The following is a 16,890-nucleotide window of genomic DNA, read 5'->3' as shown; positions in this document are numbered from 1 at the left end:
CTGAGATGAAAGACGGATGAGACGGTTTCAGTCTGACGTGCTGCCGATCGCCACGGCGTCGACCCGAGTCCACACAAGCCCTTCTTCTCGGGCTTCCTCTCGGTTTCACGCCGGCTCTGACCGGCCGATTAGCAAACCGGACGCAGAGCAGCCGCAGGCCTGAAGACTTTGACTCCCTCAGAGCTTCTGCGGGAAGCGGCGCCGACAGATCCTGACTGACATGTGAATCCTGGCCGATGAGGACGGACCTGGCATCCGCAGGGAGAAACCCACGCCGCCGCCCACCGGCGCCCGTCCACACCGGCCTCCCCTCCTCTCCTCTGGACGTCCTCCTCCCTGGGAACGTCCGTCTGGCTGGAGGAAGCCGTCCTCCTCCATGATGGATCCGCTCTCTTGTCGTCAAATGCTCTCTTTTTCCGTCGGCCCAACGGAAGGTGAAGATGTGGCGAGGGTCTCTAAGCAGCCGTGAGCCGGAGCAGATAAACAGAACGCCGAAGGTAACGGAGGTAAACAAGAGCCGGGCTGCGAGGAGATGTTCTCCTGACTTCCCCGCAGACGGAGCGAGACTCAAGAGGAATCCGGGAGGGAATCGATTCATCGAGATTTCACGCTTCCTCACGGGGCTCAGGTGGACTTTGTGAAGAGCCTTTTCATCTCCGAACTCCGACCCCTCCCTTCCCCTCCTGGAGTCCGGAAGCCCCGCCGACCACCTTCCGGGGACGGAGGATGAGCCGCTAAATGGCTTCGGGGTTCATAAAGCTTGAGATCCATGCGGCGTGCAGCCTCGCGGAGGGAGAGCTGCAAATGAAAACAGAGGAGCCGCGGAACGGGAAGAAGAAGAAGAAGATGAAGAAGAAGAAGATTACCCATCGAACCGCGGGAAGCCGATTTGCACCGGTGAGCCGGAGCGGCGAGGAGACGGTTGCTTCTCCTGCGGCTCACCGATAGAAGAGCAGCGTTGCAGCGAGCGTTGGTTCGGGAGCAGCCAGCAGGCCACCGCGCTCCCCTGGAGTCCTGGACGTTTACGGACGATGTGAAGCCAACGGTTTCCAGCGCAGACGTCCGTGTCAGATGTGGACTTCTGCCAGAGCTGAGGGTGAAAACCTAGTCGGGCCGCCGAGGCCTCCTTCGCCACGACGGACCGAGGGAGTCGCCCTCAGCGCCGACCCGCCAACGATCCTCGTCCTGCTCCGCTCCAGACCCGGACCCAGAGATACTTCAAGTCCTCCAGCTTTCCCAGCGGAGGACCACGTCCCGGCAGCAGGAGGTCCTGGCCTCTCCCGCTCCCGGATGACGGTCATCGATCCCGAGGCCGCCGAACAGGGATGTCCTCCACCTCCGGGCGGCGTCTGGACGTCTGGTCTGGTTTCACCTCAAAGATATTCAAAGCCGTTCCTTCAGTGTCTCCTTGCGCTTCTGAAGACCCGGCTCTCCGTTCAAAGTTCTGTCGGTGAAATAAAACCTCACCGTGACGGGTTTGATCACCACTGATCACCAAACCTCCTCTCTCAGGTTTGCTGCTCCCCATCTTGGTTCTCCTGTGGACGCTGAGGTTCCTCGGCTGGTTTAAAGAGGCGCCTCCTGTGCACGTGCCTCCCGACCCGGAACCCTCCGTCCGTCGATTTCCTGTTACTTTGCGACCAAAATAGAGCAGCGCCGAGTCTCCCGAGTGCCGCGGGGTCGGGCCCGGGAAGGTCCGATCGACGGGCGGCGCCGCCGAGCCTCGAGCCCGGACGGAAAATAGAACGTGGGAGGAGCCGCCGAGCTCGGGCTTCGGAGAGGGTAATGGATTTGGCCGGGTTCCCGGGACCCGGCGCAGCAGAGGGGCGGGAGAGGGAGCCATTCTCGTATCTTTGGTTCCCGGAACCAGGACGACCGAACTCGGGTCCAAGCGGCGTCAGCCGGTAACGCCCGGGTCGGATATATTACCCGGAACCGGGCGTCGCGCGGCAGGGGGGCTGAATTCTGCCGTCGGAGCGCCGTCCCGTCGTCCCATCGTCTCCTCTGCTTTGTCGTCCTGCCAGGAGGTCTGTACCAGCTGGGAGGTCCACGCTGTGCCGCCCAGAGCAGCGTGGAAGGCCTGGAGGACATGGAGGTAGGACCGATTCCAGGATCTTTACACCCGCGCCGTCCGAGCGACGCCAAGCGAAGCGCCCTCGGCGGCTCTCCGGACTCCGACGCTCTCCGAAAGCGCCGCCTCCGTCGTCGTTCTCTTTTCTAAGTGTCTCCTTTCAAGCGGCGTCTCTTTGCAGGCCAAATGCAGGACTCAGGTGCTGCTGCTGGTGGTGCACGGGGGAAACATCTTGGACACGGCGGGAGGAGACCCCGGCACCAAGGCCGGCGACGTGGCCACGCTGGCGTCCGTGCTGGACAAAGTCACACGGGCGCATTTCCAGGCCGCCGCGGAACACGTGATGATCAAGCTGGTGGCGTGTCCGGCCGTGTGCGCAGAGGCCTTTTCCCTGGTGTCCAAGTGAGTGCCGGGACTGAGTGTGCCCTGAAAAGCATTTCCACTGGACTCTTACTGGTTCTGGACCACAGCCAGCCACTGTGTGTGTGTGTGTGGGTGTGTGTGTGTCTGTCTGTCTGTGTGTGTGGGTGTGTGGGTGTGCGTGTCTGTGTATACATGTGTGCGTGTGTGTGTTATGTGTGTGTGTGTCTGTGTGTTAGTGTGTCTGTGTGTCTGTGTATACATATGAATGTGTGTGTGTGTGTGTGTGTGTGACTCTGTGTATACGTGTGTGCGCGTGTGTCCGTGTGTGTGTGTGTGTGTGTGTGTGTGTGACTGTGTATATGTGTGTGCGCGTGTGTCCGTGTGTCCGTGTGTGCATGCGTGTGTGTGTGTGTGTGTGTATGTGTGTGCGTGTCTGTGTATACATGTGTGAGTATGTGTGTGTGTGTTAGTGTGTGTGTGTCTGTGTGTCTGTGTCTACGTATGAACGTGTGTGTTTGTGTGTGTGTGTGTGTCTCTGTGTATATGTGTGTATGTGTGTGTGTGTGTGTGTGTGTGTATGTTTGCATATGTGTATACGTGTGTGTGTATACGTGTGCGTGTGTGCGTATGTGTATGTGTGTCTGTGTATATGTGTGTGTGTGTGTGTGTGTGTGTGTGTTTGCACCGTATATATGCTCTTCTTGTGATGTGAGTTTGTACTAAATCAGATGAGCAGGCGTGCAGTGTGTGTGTGTGTGTGTGTGTGTGTGTGTGTGTGTGTGTGTGTGTGTGTGTGTGTCCCTGGAGCTCCCCTTGTCACGGAGGATGAGCCGGGATGCCTGTCGCCCCCCCGCTCTGATTTGCACTTCCTGTTCGACACGCCGCTCGCCGTCACAGTAATTGTGTTTGAGGCGCGGGTCTGTCAGGTGTGCCGAGGAGCCGTGGCGATGCGGAGGAGGTTCCTCACATGGTGAAGATGCGGAGAACGTCTGTAAGATCCCGTGGACGGAAGCCGCCCGGCTGGAATGCATGAATGCGCTAATTAGCGCGGCGTGAAAAGCGAGGCGACGAAGGTTAATGAAGAAACAAATGTTGGCCGAAAGGCCGATGTTTATAAATGCGGCGCTGACATTTGCGGCCCCGCGAGCGTTTGGCCACGTGGAATATTCAGCCGCTAACCTTTCCCCCGCTTTGGTTTTGCATTTTGAACGCGAGCGTTCGGTCCGCCGGCTCTCCGAGCAGGAAGTGAGCGTCTCGGCGTTCGTCTCCGTTTCACCGGATCCCCTTTCATCCGTCTTATCAATTTTCCTATCGAATGGTAATCGCCCGTCACGGTCGGACTCTTCCGGCGCCGTCCGAGCCGGAGCTCCTCTTCTGCTCAAATATTTGCCCGGAACGCCGTCCGGCTGTTCCTGCAGAAGCCTGGCCGCGGCGTGCCGGTTCAGGCCCGTGCGGTGAATCCCGGCCGGAACAGACGAGCTCGGCGGCGAAGGCGACGCCTCCGTCCGCCGACGGGATCGACGTCGCCGGGACGCCACCTGAGTGCCGAAGCCGTGAAAGCCGCTTGGCTTCCGTCACGGGCGGCCATGAAATATTAAAACGACAACCCCCCGGCGGCGAGGCCCGGGGGGGAGGGGTTGGGTCGCCGGCGCTGCGATGTGTGTGTGACAGAGTGGCGCTGCGACACGCGTGCGGGCGCACACGCAAACTCCGGGGACACGCGTGAATAATACCAGCGGCTGATAAATGGGCGCGTTGTTACTGTGCGCAGAAAAAGTGGAGAAATCTCCAGGAGAACGAGCTGATATTATTCATTTTGTCTGAGCTTTGTGCTGGGATTGATTTTCCCGCAGGAGGCTGTACTTCCATTAGCGCCGGGAAGGATTAAAATCTATCAGGATTTCATTCTTGAAGGGCTTAAGAGCCGTCAGCCTGTCAAACCGCAGCTGCGGGGATTCTCGTTTCTCTGCCTGTGTTTTCTGGACTCCACTCGCTCGCGCAACGTTTCCCTCTTTTGCGTGAGTCAAGCTGCCGACGGTTTTCCAGGAGAGCCTCCGAGCCTCCGGGGACTCCAGGAAGACGGACGGCTCGCAGCGCCGCCGCCTCCTGTTGGAGTTTACTCCAAAATCTATGGAAGAAAAGTAAAGTCCAACAAGCCAATCCTCTGGTGCCCAAAGTGTCAGCATGTATGACGTGAGCAGGCTGGAGACGCATGGAGACGCATGGAGGACCTCCAGCCTGTCAGCGTGGGTGTGTGGTGCACACTGGCTTGATGCTGCTTTGTTTCCAGCGTCATTGATCGTCACCAGTTGTGTGTGTGCGTGTGTGTGTGTGTGTGTGAGAGCCTCTGCCTCCAGCCACCAGTATTCTTTCCTATCCTTTCTTCTGAGCGGGTTTGTGAAATAATTGGCAGCGTCTCTGCCGGCAGACGTGGCCATGAAATGCCCCGAAACCAGGCGCCGCTTATTTTCGTCCGGTCACACGCCGATGAATCGGCGTCGAGGTCGTGCTGACGGCCTCTCGGCAGACCTCCGTCCGTCTACCTGGCTGTGGAATCTCCTCTCCGAGCATCACGATACATCTCGGCGACAGCTAACGAAGATCCCCGGGCGTCAGTCGTCTCCCTGGCGGAATCAGCCGGATCCTTCTCGTGCCAGATGGCTCCTGGCCCTTAACGTACCCTCACAATATGTGCAGCTAACAAGCATCCCTGCGTGCCCACGCACAGCCAGCACTTACTCAACTCCACTTTTGTCACTTCTCTATGTTTGGTGTAATGACAGTGCTGGATGCGTGGGTGTGCAGAGCCTCATTAATCCAGTGTCAACATAAACACCGGGGAGAGCGCCGCCGCCGCTGCCGCCGCCGCCGCCGCTGCTGCCACTACCGCTATCGCCACTGCGACGCAGTTGGAGATTTCCCTCTTTCCTTGCTGCGGATTTCATCCTGTAGCAGAGGCCAGATAAGCACTCCTGCCGCCTCTGCGAGGAACCTTCATGTTCACTTCACGTCGGGCTCGCCTGGGTTCCCCGGCGCCGCGGCCCGATCCCGTGGAGGAGGAGCTCCGGCAGAGGGCGGACCGTGGCGCCCCGCCGGCGGCGGCTGTCAGCTAAGGAAGTCGCCTAAGCTGAAGACGACACGGTTGGAAGCGCTTGAAAGTTCTGCAAGAGATGTGTTTTTGGGTGGCGTCACCATGGTAACCGCCACCGGCGGTGGCGACGACGTACTCTGATTGATTTTATTAATTTTCGATTCATATTTGGCCGTCTGACAAACGTCTGACAAACGTCTGACAAACGTCTGACAAACGACGTCATCCGGCCGCGGGACGAAACTCCCGACGGCGGCGTGCTGAGCAGGCAGAGGACGAGGGAGGAGGCAGTCAGGGTGCCGCCAGTCACTTATTATCCCGGCCGGCCGGCATTTCTGGGCGTCTCCCCTGATGACGGGACGCGGCGGCTCCGGCGAGGCTCGGGCCGAGCGGAGGGCAATTACACAGGAATCCAAGGCGCCGGCTTTCAGACTGACATTTTGCGGCGAAGGCCAAGAGTGTGTCGGGAATCATAATACGGAGACGGACTCCTTCGATTCAACGTTCGATAAGCTCAGGCCTCATCATCTTCTCCCCACCGATCATCATCCATCTCTGCACGCCGGCACCGCCGGACCTTCGGGACGACGGCGACTCTCTCGGTCATCGCTCCGCCTTCCAGATGATTCCGCTCGCGCTGTTAATCCTGTCATTCGGCCCGCCGGGCATCACCTGACGGGCGCGAGGCGTCGGCATGAAAGCTGCAGACCGGCTTCTGCTCCGAGCGGCGGCTCTGCGGAGGGAGGGGAGGAACCTCAGCCAGTCAGCGCTTCTGCTGGGAAGCACGTTTGGAAACTGCAGTGGTCCTCTGCCATTCAGAGGAGTTCTACATATATTTATATATATGTTTCCATGTTTGACAAGCGTGCTGATTACTAGATGTTTGGCCGGAAACCATTATTCACAGGCGGGTGGGCGCCGTCTGTGTCTGACAGTCATTCCCCCGACGCCGCATGACTTCCTGATTTATGAGGCGGCCTCCGGCGAAGATGGAGTTGAGTGTGTATTATTAGTGCAGCTCATCTCCAGAGGGACGGCAGGGTGAACCTTCGCACGTCTGCATGTGAGCTGCCGACGAGAGGCCGGACGGCCGGATGCGTCCGCGTCCCTGCGATTGGCCGGTCCGGGATGAGGCCCCTCTCGTCCGATCGGAGGCCCGACAGGCTCCGCCCCCCGAGACCCCGTGCGCAGGATAAGCCGTACAGATAATGAATGGATGAAGGAACGAACGTCCGGAGCTCCTCAGCGCGTTAGCAGGAGGATGCGTGCGTAAAAAAACGGTCCGCATCGGCCGACGGCGTCCCTGTGCTGAGGGTTCTGGACTCGAGCTGGTCAGGCGATGAACCGGCGTGGAGAAGACGCCTCTGTGAAGCTGCGGTCGAGCAGCAGGAGGCGTGCGTTAGGAATATTAACGGCGAAGGTTTTGTCGCTCTGTGTCAGAGCCGTCGACCCGATGCGGCGCCGGAGGACGGGTTGAACGGCGTTTCCATACTCGCAGCCCTCTCAGAGGGAAGGGGACTAGATGTCGATTTATGCTGAACAAACCACAAATAGATACGAATAAATCCAAATTCAAATATGCAATCCACTCTGAACTCCCCTCAGCAGCCAGGTACCGCCCGCCGCCGGCTCAGCTGGAATTCGGGGACGAACCCGGCTTTACCATCGATGGTGAAATTAACCGGGCTTTGCTTCCGCTTTTCCATTTTGGGAGTGAATAGGAATAACAAATAGATTTAATCCGGGCTAAATCTTCCCCATTTTGCCGCGTCCCCTGGAGGCCACGCAGACCTCGGCCTCACGGGCCGGCCGGCTCCGCTGGAGGAACCTGGATGGAGGAGAGGAATGGATGGAGGAACCTTGATGGAGGAGAGGAATGGATGGAGGAACCTGGATGGAGGAGAAGGGCCACCAAGGTCGGGAGGAGCCTTGCTGGGAAAGACCAAGGCTCAGGTTCAGTGTTGAATGCGGTGACGAGGTACCTGGATCCATCCACGCTTCACATCAGAAGAAAGCTGGATCACCTCCTCTTGTTTGGTGGACCTGGATCCTGCGGGCAGGCGGGTGCACGGCTCACCTCCAGACATGGAGGGTTGTGGATGTAGAAGCTGCGGGTGGTGCAGACCCGTGCAACACCTGTGAGACTGGGAGTCCATCTGTAGAAGTCATCTTCCTCCCAGAAGCTGGTGGGTTCTTCAGTACACCAGATCTCCTCTCAGAAGCTCCCATGTCTCCGCCGTGGCGTCTCCTCCTGCTTTTCATGCATTAACAGGCCAACAAGTGGCCACTTTGCATGCTCCAGGTCCCTCACAGAGCTCTTCATGAAGGTAGAGATACAACCTTCCAGCTCCCATGCAGCTCTGTTCATCTGCAAGAACTTGTTCCTTAAGAACCCATCAGGCTCCTGCTCAGAGGAGGGTCTGGTGACCACCAGGCCGCTGGCTGAACATCTCACGGTGTGCGCCTACTCGCGGCCCTGACCTGACCTGACCTGACCAGACCTGACCAGACCTGACCTGACCTGACCTGACCTGACCTGACCTGACCTGACCTGACCTGCCTGCCAGCCGGACCAGTGGCAGCTAGAATGAGCAACAACGAATGGATGGATGGAAGGAAGGATGAATGAGTGAATGTTCAAATGTCAGGAAAAATGGATGACTTCCCCGCAGGTGGTTGAATCCAGCCTCGGAGGAGATGTTTGGATGACAGTGGCTCTGCCGGCTGCAGATCCTGCAGTTAGTTTGAGGCGGGTCAATCCAAACGCCGCCGACAGGGACGGTCCCGGGGCTTCTGTGACCCCGCTGATCTCGCCGCTGCCGACGGACTTCCTGTCTGCCGGCTTGAAGGCGAACGAGACAAGAGGCGGCGTGACCCACGACGTTGACGGCGGAGACCCGGTCTGGAGATGTCCTCCTAACGTCTCCTCCTCCTTGTCTCCCCGCGGCCGCAGCCTGAACCCCTACAGCTACGACGAGAGCTGCGTGTCGAGCAGCGTGGACCACCTGCCGCTGGCCGCCCTCCCGCTCCTCGCCATCGTGTCTCCGCGCTATCAGGACGCCGTGGCCACCGTCATCGCACGGGCCAACCAGGTCTACCGGAGCTTCCTGCAGTCCGAGGACGGACGGGGATTCTCGGGTCAGGTGCGTCAGCTCATCTCCAACGTTTGCTTTCTGGGCTTCTGGTGACCAGCCTTCTGACCATCAATGCCTCGTCCAAACACACTCAAAGGCCTCGGGCCGAAAACACAACTCATTCGTGCTGATGAATCCTCACCTCCCTACGCACTTTACTATGTAGATAATATATGGTTTGAAACACACACACACACACACACACACACACACACACACACACGCGCGCCAAGGAGAATGAAGTCCATGTCAGCGAGTGTAATTGGGTTCCAGCCAGCAAATTAAATATATCGTCTTTAACCGTCATCCGTTATCAGTGTTTGCCTGAAACAACGTCGCTCATATTTCCAACAGCGACGGCGAGAAGCCGCGGGTCAATACAGCCTCAATCAACCAGGAACACACACACACACACACACACACACACACACACACTCACAGGCGTCCCAGAGGTGATTAGGCTGGAGGTAATTACCACAGCAGTCAGGTCAATAGTTTACAATCAGCTGCGTTTTATTGTCGGATTACGTGGGTGGAGCTGGATGATGGATCCGTGGATGTCTCGCTAATTCCACATATATATATTTATCTGGTGACGTGCGGCGAGACACTGACTTCATCACAATCAGATTTACAAACATATGAACCTTACAGAGTAGCTTTCTCACCGTGAGGCAGGAGGACTGCGTGCCTCGCTTGGCGGCTCCTGGCGGCCGTTTCACGATCGCTCGACACAAGAAACTAGTAACACGCATGCGGTCGTTGACAAAAAAAAAACACAGTCCACTGGAAATATAGTTCATATCGCGAAAGCGAGTCAACATTTGAATGGCGACGTACAGACAGATAGCATAGCGGCGTTAGCGCAGAGCACGCCGGCAGGCGGCCGTCACTGAGGCTCGACAGTCCGCGGCCTCACCGCACGGCTCTTCTCACTATCTGAACGGTAAACGAAAATTTGAATAAAAAACAATCCAAAACTGGTGACGTGCGATGAAAAATACCTTTATAGTGCAACTCACTGATATATACAACCATCTCAGTCCTTTTTCATTCGATGTTTTTTTCTTTCCAAGATTGGAAGGTGAGGCACGGCCTCTCCTGCCTCCCCTGACCGCACCTCACTGATATATAAATTAATGTGTGTCAATCGAGCCTAGTTTATTGAGAGTGATTGGTTTGTTCCGACCCCACGACGTGCACGACCGTCCCCCCGAGCTCCCCGAGGAGGCGTGGCTGCATGCGAGCGGCGACGTCCATGTTCTTCAGGGCTTCCAATGTTCTTCCTCCCCTCCTGCTTCCGGCGCTAAGCCGCCCTGGGGGCGTGGCCTGTGGCCTGTGTTGTGTGCTCAGGTGTGCCTGATGGGGGACTGCGTGGGCGGCGTGCTGTGCTTCGACGCCCTGTGCTTCAGCAACCAGCAGCGGGCCGGCAGCCCGGGCGGCAGCAGCAGGAACGACAGCACCGAGAGCCTGAAGGTGGGCGGCGGCGGCGGCGTGATAGCTACGGTGGCGAAAGGTGCACGGCGGCGTCCCGCTGCTCGACGTTCACCGGGGCCAGAGCGAGGGACCGAACCCCGCCTCGCTTCCTGGCCTCTCCGAGGAGCGGGACTCTGTCCGGAGCTCCGATCCGAAATCGGTTATCCGGGTTCGGGTCCCGGGGACGAACGTGATGATGAACGCGTGCAGATCTGAGTTTGGTCTGATCCGGGTTCGTGTTCAGGTGTCACTGCGCCCTCCGGTTAATCTGCCGTCTAAACTCGCCGCTCACGTTTCCCGGCTCCCGCAGGACGCCTCGGCCCTGCTGGCGGAGTCCGGCCCCGGCCTCAGCGCCAGCAAACGGCTCAGCAAGAGCAACATCGACATCTCGGCCCCCGGCGAGGGCGGCGTCCAGGACGGACCGCCTCTGAGCCGCAAGCAGAGCGACTCCTACGACGGGGACACGTCTTCTGCCAGCCAGCACAGCTTCTTCTCCAGGTGAGGGTCCGGACGACGACGCCCGCGGAGGAGGAGGAGGAGGAGGAGGAGGAGGAAGAGGCCGGGAAGAGGCTTCGCTTCCCTCTGGTCACCACACACATCGACCAGAGCCTTCACACACACTTTAAGCTTCATTCACTTGTTCCTTCATTTTGAATTTTAAAAAGGTGACTCCGGTCTCCAGCCGGCGCCGTCAGAGGAGATGGTGTATGCTTCGCTACCTTCAGAAGATCCAAGAGGAGGGTGAGGAGATGCCCCGAGAGCCTCCAGAACTGTCCAACAGAGGCCATCGAATACCATTTATTGAAAATGTCCGGAAGAAAGTGAAAGAAGATCTCATGGGAACTTCTGGCCGCGGTGTTCACACGCCCGTGCGTGGAGATACCTTCTCCGTGCACTGTCCTGAGGGAAGCTGAGATCTTCTACCCAAGAGCCAGGGGCGTACGGGGCCACGTCTGTAGAACGTGTGAAGATTTCCATTATGGGGAGCCGAAGCCTTCAGGCTCCCGATGTTTCTATCCAGGGTTCAGGCGTCACAGCTGACAGTAATAGCACCGTCGCCAAGGATACGCTCCCGACAGCCGACGGCTGCACCGCGCCGCGTCCGAGGCCCGCTGGTTTCCACTCGTGGATCTCCACAAAGGCGTAGCCGGCCTCCCGCAGTGGCGCCGGGAGACCTCATTAGCTCTGCGTCCCAGACTTCGGCTCCGGCTATTTTTAAATCGATTTGTTTCCAGGTGCGAGTCCACGCCGCTCCGGGCAGCACGGCTCTTCAGAAGCCCAGAAGAGTCCTACTCAAGGTGACCAGCACCGCAACTCCCGGTGGATCTCCGGGTTTAGGATAAGATCTTTGACCACAAGCGGGTCCAAAAAGGGATATCGCTTAGAAGGTACGAAGCTCCTTCAAGGCAGCAAAGGTACCGGAGCCTTCTGTGAAGGTGGACAGGAAGTGACCACAGTCACCATGACGCTGGCGCTTCCCAAAGAGGCGATTCAGTCACCAAGATGTGGAGAGCGAGAAGAATCCGGCAGGCGTACGAGTGCGGACGAGGCAGCGAAGCCTTGGGAGATGGAAGCGGACCGTCGGTTCCGAACTGCGGCCGGAGGAAAGGCTGTCTGAGGGTCCGGAGCTGAGAAGGAGCGCTGAGATGAGTCGTGGAGAAGAGTCACGGAGGCGGCGAGTCAACAAGCGTCTCATCGTGAAGAAGAAAAGCAACAACGGCGTTCAACCCTCGCCTTCCTCTCACCATGCACACCCACCCCTCGCAGACCTCCTCCGGAGCTGTAGACTAGAAGGTCTTCTGTGGAAGTATCTTCTGAAACAGATCCAAGCACCTCCTGGTCTTCGGCGGGCCGATCTGACCCAGATACTTGCGTTTGCCGGTCTGACGTCCGTGTCTCCTCCCAGTTTGATGAAGGAAGGCGTGGAGGTCCGTGGCGGCGGCGGTGGTGGCGGCGGCGGCGGCGCCAGCCTGCTGCTCAACCCCGGCCGCTTCGACTTCGAGGTGTCGGACTGCTTCCTGCTGGGATGTCCTCTGGGGCTGGTGCTGGCCATGAGACGCACCGTGCTGCCCGCCGTCCAGGGTAAGGTCCACACACTCCTACCCTGCATCTTCTCAGAGCCACCGCACCGCCAATCAGAAGGTAGAATATTACAGACGGAGGTCAGAAGAGAAGAGTGGGGTGATAGAAGAGCATCAGCCAGAAGGACAGGGAAAGGTGGAGATGGTGGAGATGTTGGAGATGGTGGAGGTGAGAGTGGGCGTGGGAACCGAGGAGAGGACGGGAGGCGGAGCTTATCCTTCCACTGATCTCAGGAGAGGCTGTTTTCTAAATTCCAAACACTGCTAGACCTGAAGGAAGCTCTGCTACCTTCAGACACCAGAACCGCAGAACCCAGAATGAGTCCTCCTTCTGAACCTCCGGCGGTTTCTCCTGTGCCTTCTGGTCCTCAGTGAACCAGCTCCACCCGTCCTGCTCCCAGATCTTCAACCTCTTCTACCCGTCGGACCCCTCGGCCTCCAGGCTGGAGCCTCTTCTTCAGCCTCTCTTTCACAAGCTGCCGCCCTTCGCCGTGCCGCGCTACCAGCGCTACCCGCTGGGGGACGGACGCTCCATGCTCATGGGTAAGACCCACCGCTCAGGACACACACACACACACACACACACACACACTGATCTGTGATCAGTCCTCATTGAAGTGTCTTCAGCTGGGATGTCCCATCGTTGTCGCCGCATCAGTCCCGTGGAAGCGACGCCCGAAGCAGCGCTGAGTCATTCTTGGTGTCTTGCGAGCGTCACGTGCAGCAGCAGAAGGACTTCTCCAAGGAGAGGAGCTGCTCAGCAGGACGAGAAGAAGTAAATGAAAAAATCTAATAATGGCGTCTTCATTTCCCGCCGGCCGGGGAGCTTTAAACCGTCGCCTCCGGTTTTCTTTCTATCGAGGAAAGCGAGCGTCGGGACCTCCCTTCTCCCTCCGGCCTTCTGCCCGTGCTCTGGAGAGCAGGTCCAGGCCGGAGATGTTCTCCTGAGCAGATGGAGGCGGCTCCGCTCTCCTTCCTCCTGCAAACTGAGCCGTGACCGAGCCGTGATTTCTGAGTTCAGTCATGGAGGCCAGCCTGGAGGGGAGATACCGGGCACGTCGTGCTCGTCGCCGGGTCACAAGAGGGAGGCTCCGGTATCAATGAAACGATGTGTGATGAAAGCCGGGAAAGAAGACGCGGCGAGACCAGAAGAAGGAAAAGGGCAGGCGAGGAAAACACAAGGAGAGGATCATTTGGGCATCGGAAGGTAGATGAACGTACGATGATTAGCTGCCGCTCGGGCTCCGGCGATAAACTGCGGCTCCTTCGGGACGCCTCTGACAGCGGCAACGATCTGCGCCGGCCATTCATGAAGATAAATCCAGCTCATAAAGAGGAGATGAGCCCGTGAGCTCTCCATTGCGGTGGAAATCGCAGGACGGTCTGACGGCGGCGAGGGAGCGGCCGATTTGGATAAATGCTGATGGCCGGGCTGACGGCGCCCGATAGTAACCGAGGCGCCGCGCCTCTCTTCTGTTTGCCCGCCGTGGAGTCGGGGCCGCCGTTCCCTCCTCGCCCGTTCGCCGCCTCCACGCCTCCCGCCGTCACTGAAGCTCCTCCCGCCGTCACCGAAGCTCCTCCCGCCGTCACCGAAGCTCCTCCCACCGCCCGGCTCGGTTGACGGACGTTGAATCCGTCGCGTCGTCGGCCGGTTCGGACGCCTCGTCACGACGGCTGGTGAAGACGTCGCTCGCGGCGCTCTGACTCTTTGGGTTCCTGTGACGAGTCCACATTGGTCTCCACCCAAGCCGGCGGGATTCACGGGCACGGCCTGCCTCCGCCTGCCTCCGCCTGCCTCGGCCTCGTGCGCACACATGAACCCGCACGTGCACGTGTGGCTGCATTTCAGGGTTCCCGTCCAGCCGGCGCTCCAACTCCGAGCGGGAGCTTTGAACGTGCCGGGGGCTCACAGATCCTCAGAGCTCTCGGGGAGATCAGCAAGCCAGGCGTCACGTCACGTGTTAGATACACACACACACACACACACACACGCACGCACACACAGCGTGTTCAATCAATGCCGGCTAGGTCACACAAGCACAAACACATTGATGCGTTGGCGCTCCGGGGTGGGTCAGGACCCCCCGGGTGCGAGGGGAGCCTCGGGGTTCAGAAGACCCGGCGCAAACATGGATCGGTTTTGAAGCTCAACGCGACTCTGACCTCTGCTGAAGGTCGGGCCGCAGAAGGCATCTGGACGCCTTCGGGGGCTCGGCTTAGAGATCAGCTAGCAGCCGCACCGTAGCAAATTACTGATTACCAGAAAGACCTATTGTTGTATTTATAATTACAAAGCACATGAATGATTCCCTCTCATTACTGTGATTTAGAACGACTCGTTTGTGTCCGAACAGCAGCGGGACGAGATCCCGGCCCGACATGCCGGCGGGTTTGTTCCGGAACATTGTGACAGCGTCTCGGACGGAGTTTAGCCGAGTGTCGCAAGAGTACGGAAGAGGATGGAAGATGACAGCAGAGTTTAACAAACGTTGACAGGGTGTGATGGAGTAGAAGGGAGTAATACTGAGTATAAAGGAGTATAACGGAGTAATACTGAGTATAAAGGAGTAATACTGAGTATAACGGAGTATAACGGAGTATAACGGAGTAATACTGAGTATAACGGAGTATAACGGAGTACGGCAGAGTAGGATGTAGAAGATGACTGTGCAGGACAGAGAGCGGCAGCTGGAGTGTGTTGGAGAAGGATAGATGATGCAAGAGTAGAGCAGAGTGTCAGAGCCAGGAGCCTTTTCCAATACTGCATTCACATCTCACAAATAGTCAGGCGATGTGTGTGTGTGGCAGTGTTTGTGTGTGGCAGTGTGTGTGTGTGTGTGTGTGTGTGTGGCAGTGTCTGTGTGGCAGTGTGTGTGTGTGTGTGGCAGTGTGTGTGTGTGTGTGTGTGTGTGGCAGTGTATGTGTGTGGCAGTGTGTGTGTGGCAGTGTATGTGTGTTGCAGTGTATGTGTGTGGCAGTGTATGTGTGTTGCAGTGTGTGTGTGTGTGTGTGTGTGTGTGTGTGGCAGTGTGTGTGTGTGTGTGTGTGTGGCAGTGTATGTGTGTGGCAGTGTGTGTGTGTGTGTGGCAGTGTTTGTGTGTGTGTGTGGCAGTGTGTGTGTGTCGCTGCTGGAGGAGTCTGTGTGTTGAGACACTGCATTCAATGCCACCCCAATGTGTTTGTGGCAGGTGATCCGGTGGCGGCGGGTCCAGGTCCAGGTCCAGGTCCAGGTCCAGGTCCAGGTCCAGGTCCGCAGCCGTCCTCGGACGCCAAGGCGGAGGGCGTCGGCGTGCGCAGGGCCAGCGTCACCAGCGTGGAGAGCGAGATGTCCTTCTGCTCCATCGGCCAGCTCGGCAACACCATCGCCAACAGTGAGTGCGGGTCTTTTCTTTTCGCTCATCCCGGGAGGCGGCGAGCGTCCGGTCGGGGCTCCCGCTGTCTGACGGCGCTGTGTTTGCAGTGTCGGGCGGCTGGTGGGGCTCCAAGAGGCTGGACTACGCCCTGTACTGCCCCGACGTGCTGACCGCCTTCCCCACCGTGGCCCTGCCTCACCTCTTCCACGCCTCCTACTGGGAGTCCACCGACGTGGCCGCCTTCGTCCTGCGGCAGGTACGGTACGCCGGCCTCGGAGGGGCCGAGACGAGCGACGAGCGACGAGCGAAGGGGGTTTGTGTTTCAGAAGGTCCGGCGGAGCCCGGAAGGGTTCCTTCATTCCAGACAAAACAAACACACGGGTGCGGCTCAAAGCCGCCGCCCGCTATCTACAGAGGCCAAATTCATCCGAGTGTTCTCTGCGGGCCTGCGAGCTGCCGCGGCACAAAGCGGCGAGCAGCAAACACACCTACTTTTCTCTCCCGGAGGATTCTCTTATCTGCAAGCAGCGGGGGTGCAGAGGCTCCTGCCGGCCCCTTCACGGCTTTCCATCCTCACGGTTATTTATCGTCCCGCTGAGACGCGCCGCGCTTCACCAAAACAGACGGGCCGGCGAACACGGAGCGCAGAACTAAAACGGGAACGTCTGTATCGAGAGAGCCTTTGAAAGCTTCGCGGCCGAGACGGGTTGATTGTGCTTTAGCCGGAAGAGCTCGGGAGAGGCGGGCGTCCGCGCCGGTTTCCTGCGGCTCGCAGTCCTCCGAGGCTTTCGGAAGCCGAGCTTCTTCCCACGCTCGTCTCAGACAACAGCCGCTCTGCTCCGGTCGCTCCAGGGCCCCGGATCGCCTGAGATGGCCTCCCCTCTTTGGGTTCTTCTCCTGCAGTCGAGGTCCCGGGGGCCCAGCCGATCCCGGGCCTCCCTGGGCCAGAGGCGGGGCTCCGGGCCAGAGGCGGGGCTCCGGGCCAGAGGCGGGGCTCCGGGCCAGAGGCGGGGCTCCGGGCCAGAAGCGGGGCTCCCCCCGGATCATGTAAAGCCGTTTGTCCTCTCGCTCGGAGGTCGCGAGCAGAAGGCTTCCAGGAGGGGAAATGCCGAGGAGACGCGCGTTGGGTGTTTTTTGCAAACGCCAGAATGCGCCAGCTTCAAAACCATTTAAGATCACACTCATGTCCTCACGTCCTCCTCGCTGCTGAGACTTCTGCTGACCGTGTCCTGAAAAAGGGGGGTTTATGCGCAGCGGCAGCTCGTCCTTTGCACCAAATGTTACTGGGTGTCAGCAGCTGCTTCCATTTAAAAATGTCCTC

The 16,890-nt window shown here is 58.7% G+C and overlaps 1 protein-coding gene across 3 annotated transcripts in view; it reads left to right on the top strand.

Annotated features, from left to right (window-relative positions):
- The window catches only part of pitpnm3 (PITPNM family member 3), a 48,357-nt gene that overhangs the window by 23,837 nt on the left and 7,630 nt on the right, over window positions 1-16,890 (top strand). For all 3 annotated transcript variants that reach the window (XM_086164326.1, XM_086164323.1, XM_086164325.1), the window contains exons 4-12: window positions 2,025-2,095; window positions 2,253-2,473; window positions 8,479-8,668; window positions 10,013-10,135; window positions 10,446-10,633; window positions 12,042-12,217; window positions 12,589-12,759; window positions 15,405-15,587; window positions 15,677-15,825. In XM_086164326.1, coding sequence (XP_086020452.1) covers window positions 2,025-2,095; window positions 2,253-2,473; window positions 8,479-8,668; window positions 10,013-10,135; window positions 10,446-10,633; window positions 12,042-12,217; window positions 12,589-12,759; window positions 15,405-15,587; window positions 15,677-15,825 — 1,472 coding nt within the window. The remainder of the gene's footprint in view (window positions 1-2,024; window positions 2,096-2,252; window positions 2,474-8,478; window positions 8,669-10,012; window positions 10,136-10,445; window positions 10,634-12,041; window positions 12,218-12,588; window positions 12,760-15,404; window positions 15,588-15,676; window positions 15,826-16,890) is intronic.

This window comes from Fistularia commersonii, chromosome 18 (genome assembly GCF_037954325.1).
Source record: "Fistularia commersonii isolate RoL2024-O1a breed Wild chromosome 18, RoL_Fcom_v1.0, whole genome shotgun sequence".
NCBI classification, from domain to species: Eukaryota; Metazoa; Chordata; class Actinopteri; order Syngnathiformes; family Fistulariidae; genus Fistularia; species Fistularia commersonii.
This window is presented reverse-complemented; position numbering and strand designations above follow the sequence as displayed.